Raw genomic sequence first — 8196 nt, 5'->3', positions numbered from 1 at the left:
TAGCCAATCAAGAGGCTCTTTATTGGGGGGGGGTCGGAACACAGCAAGGGCTCACTAGGAGGAGACCCCCCAGGGGCTCCCAGTATGGCCCAGTGCCCTCCCAGTATCTCTCAGTGCCCTCCCAGTGCCCTCCCAGTATCTCCCAGTCCCCTCCTCCCCCCCCCCCCTCAGCCAATCAGAACCCTCCAGCGGGGCGTGGTCAGCGCAGGAGCAAGGGGGGAGGGGCAGCAGGAGGAGGAACCCCGCGCTGGGCCGGGGGGCGGAGCCTCTCTTTGGCCACGCCCGCGGGCGGCTCCAACGTCACCGGGAGGGCGTGACCGCAGCCGAGGGGCGGGGCTTGCATCATGACGTCACCGGCGGTGCGGCGGCGGCGGCGGAGGCTTTTGGGGCGAGAGCCGGGGCGCCTGGGTGGCCTGCGGCTGATTGGCTGCCGCTGCGGTGACATCAGCGGGGGGCGTGGCCGCGGCTCTGCCCTCGCCCTGAGGTGTCCCCGAGGGTTCCAGCCCGGTGGTGGCATCTGGGGGGGCTGCGGTGGTAGGGTCCAGGGCGGCCTTGGGGTCCCGGGTGGCCTCCAGCTGCTCGGTCCCCTCCGTGGGGACCTCCCCCGGGGTGGCCACCAGGACCTTGGCCCCTCCCGGGGAGGTTCCCGAGGGTCCCACCGGGGTGGTGGCAGCTGGGGGGGCTGAGGTGACAGGGTCCGGGGTGTCCCCAGGGCCGCTGGCAGCAGCAGGCTGTGCCGAGCCCCCCGGGAGCGGGTCCCCCCCCTGCGCCCCCCCCGGCGCTGTCGCAGCCCTGGGCCCTGGGGTCAGCTCCCAGGGTGGTCCTCTCCCCCCCGGGGGCCTCCTGCAGGCAGCTGCTGGCCCCTGCCGCCTGGGTGGCCCCCAGGAGCAGGTCCCCACCGGGGGGTCACCATGGCCTTGTCCCCTCCCTGGGGTGGCCCCCGAGGGTCCCACCCGGGTGGTGGCCTCTGGGGGGGCTTCGGTTTCTGCTCCCAAGGTGGTCCCGGGGTCCTGGGTGGCCTCCAGCTGCTCGGTCCCCTTCATAGTGACGTCCCCAGGGGTGGCCACCAGCACCTTGTCCCCTCCCTGGGATGTCTCCGAGGGTCCCACTGGGGAGGTGGCATCTGGGGGGTCTTGAGTGACCGGGTCCAGGGTGCTCCCAGGGTCCTGGGTGGCCTCCAGCTGCTCGGTCCCCTCCGTAGTGACGTCTCCAGGGGTGGCCACCAGCACCTTGTCCCCTCCCTGGGATGTCCCCGAGGGTCCCACCGGGGTGGTGGCATCTGGGGGGGCTGCGGTGACAGGGTCTAGGGTGGCCTTGGGCTCCTGGGTGGCCTCCAGCTGCTCGGTCCCCTCCGTGGGGACCTCCCCCGGGGTGGTGGCCGCAGCTCCTTCCCCTCCCTGGGAGGTCCCCGAGGGTCCCACCCCGGCGGTGGCACCTGGGGGGACTTCAGTGAGGGGGTCCAAGCCGTCCCCGAGCTGGGTGGTGGCCCCGGGCAGCGCTGTCCCCTCCACCAGGACCCCTCCCTGCGGGGGCCGCCCCCTCCTGCTGCCCCCCCGGGGTCACACAAGCTTCCTGTGTCCCCTCCCCGGGGGTGACCGCGCCCCGGGCTCCTCCCGGGGGTGTGGTGGCCGTGGGGACAGCCACAGGGGTGGTGGCAGAGCTGACCCCAGGCTGAGCTGTCCCCTCCAGCAGGACACCCCCGGGCGTGGCCACCACCGGGCTGCCACCTCCGGGGGATGTGGGCTGGGGGCACACCACGCTGCTGCCGTCTGGGGAGGCCTTGGGGACGAGCTCCTGGGTGGCCTGGGGGCCCTGGGTGGCCTCTAGCTCCTTGGTGCCCTCCGTGGGGACCTCCCCGGGGGTGGCCACCAGCACCTTGTCCCCTCCTTGGGAGGTCCCCAGGGGTCCTACCAGGGTGGTGGCATCTGGGGGGGCTTCAGTGACAGGGTCCAGGGTGCTCCCAGGGTCCTGGGTGGCCTCCAGCTCCTTGGTCCCCTCCATAGTGACATCCCCAGGGGTGGCCACCAGCACCTTGTCCCCTCCTTGGGATGTTCCTGAAGGTCCTACCGGGGTGGTGGCATCTGAGGGGGCTTCAGTGACAGGGTCCAGGGTGGTCCCAGGGTCCTGGGTGGCCTCCAGCTCCTTGGTCCCCTCTGTGGTGACATCGCCAGGGGTGGCCACCAGCTCCTTGTCCCCTCCTTGGGATGTCCCTGAGGGTCCCATCAGGGTGGTGGCATCTGAGGGGGCTTCAGTGACAGGGTCCAGGCTGGTTTTGGGGTCCTGGGTGGCCTCCAGCTCCTTGGTCCCCTCCATAGTGACATCCCCAGGGGTGGCCACCAGCACCTTGTCCCCTCCTTGGGATGTTCCTGAAGGTCCTACCGGGGTGGTGGCATCTGAGGGGGCTTCAGTGACAGGGTCCAGGGTGGTCCCAGGGTCCTGGGTGGCCTCCAGCTCCTTGGTCCCCTCCATAGTGACATCCCCAGGGGTGGCCACCAGCTCCTTGTCCCCTCCTTGGGATGTCCCTGAGGGTCCCATCAGGGTGGTGGCATCTGGGGGGGCTTCAGTGACAGGGTCCAGGGTGGTCCCAGGGTCCTGGGTGGCCTCTAGCTCCTTGGTCCCCTCCATAGTGACGTCCCTGGGGGTGGCCACCAGGACCTTGTCCCCTCCCTGGGATGTTCCTGAGGGTCCTACTGGGGTGGTGGCATCTGGGGGGGCTTCAGTGGCCAGGTCCAGGGTGGCCTTGGGGTCCTGGGTGGCTTCCAGCTCCTTGGTCCCCTCCATAGTGACATCCCCGGGGGTGGCCACCAGCACCTTGTCCCCTCCCTGGGATGTCCCCGAGGGTCCTACTGGGGTGGTGGCATCACAGGGGTCTTGAGTGACAGGGTCCAGGGTGGCCTTGGGGTCCTGGGTGGTCTCCAGCTCCTTGGTCCCCTCCATAGTGACGTCCCTGGGGGTGGCCACCAGGACCTTGTCCCCTCCCTGGGATGTTCCTGAGGGTCCCACCGGGGTGGTGGCATCACAGAGGGCTTTGGTGACCGAGTCCAGGGTGGTGCCAGGGTCCTGGGTGGCCTCCAGCTGCTTGGTCCCCTCTGTGGGGACATCCCCGGGGGTGGCCACCAGGACCTTGTCCCCTCCCTGGGATGTCCCCGAGGGTCTCACCGGGGTGGTGGCATCACAGGGGTCTTGGGTGACAGGGTCCAGGGTGGCCTTGGGGTCCTGGGTGGCCTCCAGCTCCTTGGTTCCCTTCATAGTGACCTCCCCGGGGGTGGCCACCAGGACCTTGTCCCCTCCCTCGGAGGTCCCCGAGGGTCCCACCCCGGTGGTGGCATCTGGGGGGTCTTGAGTGACAGGGTCCAGGGTGGTTCCAGGCTTCTGGGTGGCCTCCAGCTGATTGGTCCCCTCCGCCGTGACGTCAGCAGGGGGGCGTGGCCTCGGCTCCGTCCCCTCCCTGGGAGGTCCCCAGGGGTCCCCCCTGGCTGGTGGCACGCGGGGGCGCTGCGGTTCCGGGTCCCGAGGCGTCCCTGGGGTCTCGGGTGGCCTCCAGCTGATTGGTCTCCTCCGCCGTGACGTCAGCAGGGGGCGCGGCCGTGACGTCATGCCCCCCCCAGGCTTCCCCTCCTCCCCCCTCGCCGCCGCTGGTGGCGACCTCCGCGGCGGGGTCGCAGTCGGGGGGCAGCGGGGGGGGGGGTGGGGGCGGGGCCCGGGGGCGTGGCCTGGGGGCAGCGCGGGGGAGGCGGGGTCGGAGCCCCCCTGCAGGGCCAGCAGGCGGCTGGGGGGGGGGGGGGGGGAAGAGAAAAAGGGGAGGGGGAGGGTCAGAGCTGACCCTGGGGGACCCTATGGAGCCCTATGGAATCTATAGGACCCTACAGGACCCTATGGAGCCCTATGGAGCCCTATAGAATCTATAGGACCCTATGGAGCCCTATGGAATCTATAGGTCCCTATAGGACCCTATGGAGCCCTATGGAGCCCTATAGAATCTATAGGACCCTACAGGATCCTATGGAGCCCTATGGAATCTATAGGACCCTATAGGACCCTATGGAGCCCTATAGAATCTATAGGACCCTACAGGACCCTATGGAGCCCTATGGAATCTATAGGCCCCTACAGGACCCTATGGAGCCCTATGGAGCCCTATGGAATCTATAGGTCCCTATAGGACCCTATGGAGCCCTATGGAGCCCTATAGAATCTATAGGACCCTACAGGACCCTATGGAGCCCTATGGAATCTATAGGTCCCTATAGGACCCTATGGAGCCCTATGGAGCCCTATGGAGCCCTATAGAATCTATAGGACCCTACAGGACCCTACAGGACCCTGTGCAGCCCTATGGAATCTATAGGACCCTATTGGACCCTATGCAGCCCTATGGAATCTATAGGTCCCTATAGGACCCTACAGGACCCTGTGCAGCCCTATGGAATCTATAGGACCCCGTAGGACCCTACAGGACTCTGTGCAGCCCTATGGAATCTATAGGACCCTATTGGACCCTATGGAGCCCTATGGAATCTATAGGTCCCTATACGACCCTACAGGACCCTATGGAGCCCTATGGAATCTATAGGACCCCATAGGACACTACAGGACTCTATGGAGCCCTATAGAATCTATAGGGCCTCAGGACACTGCAGGACCCTATGGAGCCCTATAGGACCCTATGGAACCCTGTGGAGCCTACTGAGCTCTGTAGTGCCTATAGAATCCTATAGGACCCAATGGAGTCCTATATAACCCCACAGCACCCTACAGGACCCATAGCACCCATAGGTCCCCCCCAGCTCCTATAGGACCCATTGGTGTCCCCCCCCAGCCCCTATAGCCCCCATAGGTCCCCCCCAGCTCCTATAGGTCCTATAGGTCCTCCCCAGCCCCTATAGCCCCCATAGGTCCCCCCCAGCTCCTATAGGATCCATAGGTCCCCCCCAGCCCCTATAGCCCCCATAGGTCCCCCCCCAGCTCCTACCAGTCCCATAGGTCCCCCCCCAGCCCCCATAGATCCCCTACACCTCCTATAGGACCCATAGGACCCCCATAGCCCCTATAGGTCCCCCCCAGCTCCTATAGGTCTCCTAGGTCCCCCCCAGCCCCTATAACCCCCATAGGTCCCCCCCAGTTCCTATGGCCCCCAGAGGTCCCCCCCAGCTCCTATAGGTCCCCTATGTCCCCTATAGGTCCCCTAGGTCCCCCCCAGGTGCCCCAGAGGAGCCTCACCCAGCAGCAGGGCTCCCAGCGCCAGCAGCCTCTGCTCCATGGCCAGGGGCGGGTGGGGGCCGTGGCTGCTGGGGGGGGCCCCCTATGGATCCTATAGGGGTGGCCACGCCCACCGGGAGGGGAGGGGCCGCGGCCACGCCCAGGAATGCGGGAACCGCCCCCACCCCCACCTATAGAGCCCGGGGTGGGGGGAAGGGGGAGAGGGAACCTCTGTGGGTGGGGCCTATAGATTAGGGTCCAGGACCTATCGATGTGGGTCTGGGCCCTATAGATGTGGGGTCCCAGGGGGCCAGGACCTATAGATTAGGGTCCAGGACCTATAGCTGTGGGTCCCAGGGGTCCAAGCCCTATAGCTGTGGGTCTGGGACCTACAGATATGAGTCCAGGCCCTATAGATGTGGGGTCTGGGCCTCATAGATGTGGGGTCCCAGGGAGCCAGGACCTATAGGTGTGGGTCCAGGACCTATGGATTAGGGTCTGGGCCCTATAGATGAGGGGTCCCAGGGGTTCAGGACCTATAGATTAGGGTTCAGAACCTATTGATAAGGGTCCAGGACCTATAGCTGTGGGTCTGGGCCCTATAGATTTGGGATCCCAGGGATTCAGGACCTATAGATTAGGATCTGGGTCCTATAGATTTGGGGTCCCAGGGGGCCAGGACCTGTAGATGTGGGTCCAGGGCCTAGGGATTAGGGTCTGGAACCTAGAGATGTGGGATCCCAGGGGTCTGGGTCCTATAGATTAGGGTCCAGGACATATGGCTGTGGGTCCAGGACCTATGGATTAGGGTCTGGGCCCTGTAGCTTGGGGTCCATGGGGGGCAGGACCTATAGGTGTGGGTCCAGGACCTATGGATTAGGGTCTGAAACCTATAGATGTGGGGTCCCAGGGGGCCAGGACCTATAGATTAGGGTCCAGGACCTATAGCTTTGGGTCTGGGCCCTATAGATGTGGGGTCCCAGGGGTTCAGGACCTATAGCTGTGGGTCCAGGCCCTAGGGATTAGGGTCTGGGCCCCATAGACGTGGGGTGCCAGGGGGCCAGGACCTATAGATTAGGGTCCAGGACCTATAGATGTGGGTCTGGATCCTATAGATGTGGGGTCCCAGGGGGCCAGAATTTATAGCTGTGGGTCTAGGCCCTATGGATTAGGGTCTGGGCCCCATAGACGTGGGGTGCCAGGGGGCCAGGACCTATAGGTGTGGGTCCAGGCCCTACGGATTAAGGTCCAGGACCTATAGACGTGAGGTCCAGGGGGCCAGGACCTATAGGTGTGGGTCCAGGCCCTATGGCTTAGGGTCTGGGCCCTATAGCTTGGGGTGCCGGGGGGGCAGCCCCCTTCCCCCCCCCCCCCAGGCGCTGCCGGCCGCGGGGGGGCGGTGCCCCATGGCCCAGTTTCAGGGCCCGTGGGAGGTTGTTTGTCTGTCCCGGGGTGGGGTCAGCCCCCGGCCGCCTCCCACTGACCCCAAACCTCCTCCCAGTTCCTTCCCCGGCCCCGCAGAAACCTCCTCCCCGGCCCCTCCCAGCGGCCCCTCCCAGCGGCCCCAAACCTCTGCCCAGTGCCTCCCAACCCCTCCCGGTGCCCCCCAGTGCCTCCCAACCCTTCCCAGTAGCCTCCCAGTATCTCCCAGTAGCATCAAGCCCCCCCTCCCAGTTCATCCCAGTCCCCCCCAAACCCCCTCCCAGTGCCCCCCAGTGCCCCCCAGCCCCCCTCCCAGTATCTCCCAGTAGCGTCAAACCCCCTCCCAGTGCCTCCCAGCTCATCCCATCCCCCTCCCAACCCCCTTCCCATCCCCCTCCCAGTGCCCCCCAGTTCATCCCAGTGCCTGCCAGTGCCCCCAGCCCCCCTCCCAGTATCTCCCAGTAGCATCAAGCCCCCCTCCCAGTTCATCCCAGTCCCCCCCAAACCCCCTCCCAGTGCCCCCCAGTGCCTGCCAGTGCCCCCAGCCCCCCTCCCAGTATCTCCCAGTAGCATCAAACCCCCTCCCAGTGCCTCCCAGCCCATCCCATCCCCCTCCCAACCCTCTTCCCACCCCCCTCCCAGTGCCCCCAACCCCCTCCCAGTATCTCCCAGTAGCATCAAGCCCCCCTCCCAGTTCATCCCAACCCCCTCCCAACCCCCTTCCCATCCCCCTCCCAGTGCCCCCCAGTTCATCCCAGTGCCTGCCAGTGCCCCCAGCCCCCCTCCCAGTATCTCCCAGTAGCATCAAACCCCCTCCCAGTGCCTCCCAGTTCATCCCAGTCCCCCCCAACCCCCTTCCTATCCCCCTTCCCATCCCACCCCATCCCCCTCCCAGTGCCTCCCAGTTCATCCCAGTCCCCCCCAACCCCCTCCCATCCCCCTCCCATCCCCCTCCCAGTGCCTCCCATCCCCCTCCCAGTCCCTCCCAGTGCCTCCCAGTGCCTCCCAGTCACCCCTCTCCCACTTCCCCACCCCGGATGCGGCTCCCCCCAGCTCCCCCCTCCCCCTTCCCCCCCTTCCGCCACCCTCCCAACCCCAAGCCACGTGACCGCGCCCACTAATGGGACCCCGCCCCCTCCCACGCGCCCAGCGGAAGTGGGGGGCGGGGCCGGCGGGGTTTGGGACCCGCCCCCCCTCCCCCCCTCAGTATGGTGCTAGTGGCCCCGGGAAGGGGCTGGGGGGGTCCCAGTTGCCTCCCAGTTAGCTCCCAGTCCCAGACTGGGCCTTGGGTGTCCCTTGGGTGTCCCTTGGGTGACCTCTGGTGTCCCTTGGGTGACCCTTGGTGCCCCTTGGGTGTCCCTTGGGTGTCCCTTGGGTGACCTCTGGTGTCCCTTGGGTGACCCTTGGTGCCCCTTGGGTGTCCCTTGGGTGACCTTTGGTGCCCCTTGGGTGTCCCTTGGTGCCCCTTGGGTGTCCATTGATGACCTCTGGTGCCCTTTGGGTGACCTTTGGTGCCCCTTGGGTGTCCATTGATGACCTTTGGTGTCCCTTAGGTGACCTCTGGTGACCCTTAGG

General features: G+C 66.4%; 1 protein-coding gene across 1 annotated transcript; it reads right to left on the bottom strand.

The window, feature by feature from the left end:
• Positions 1 to 5272, bottom strand: LOC137460813 (uncharacterized). Its single transcript, XM_068170900.1, has 2 exons — positions 5221 to 5272; positions 1 to 3769 (listed from the first exon to the last, which is right to left on the bottom strand). The coding sequence occupies exon 2, from the start codon at positions 3595 to 3597 to the stop codon at positions 1447 to 1449; it is 2151 nt and encodes a 716-aa protein (XP_068027001.1). The 5' UTR covers positions 3598 to 3769; positions 5221 to 5272; the 3' UTR covers positions 1 to 1446.
• Between the last annotated feature and the right edge of the window lie 2924 nt (positions 5273 to 8196).

The sequence above is a fragment of the Melanerpes formicivorus genome, unplaced genomic scaffold (genome assembly GCF_026170545.1).
Source record: "Melanerpes formicivorus ecotype bairdi unplaced genomic scaffold, bMelFor1.0.p_v2 SCAF_779, whole genome shotgun sequence".
NCBI classification, from domain to species: Eukaryota; Metazoa; Chordata; class Aves; order Piciformes; family Picidae; genus Melanerpes; species Melanerpes formicivorus.
This window is presented reverse-complemented; position numbering and strand designations above follow the sequence as displayed.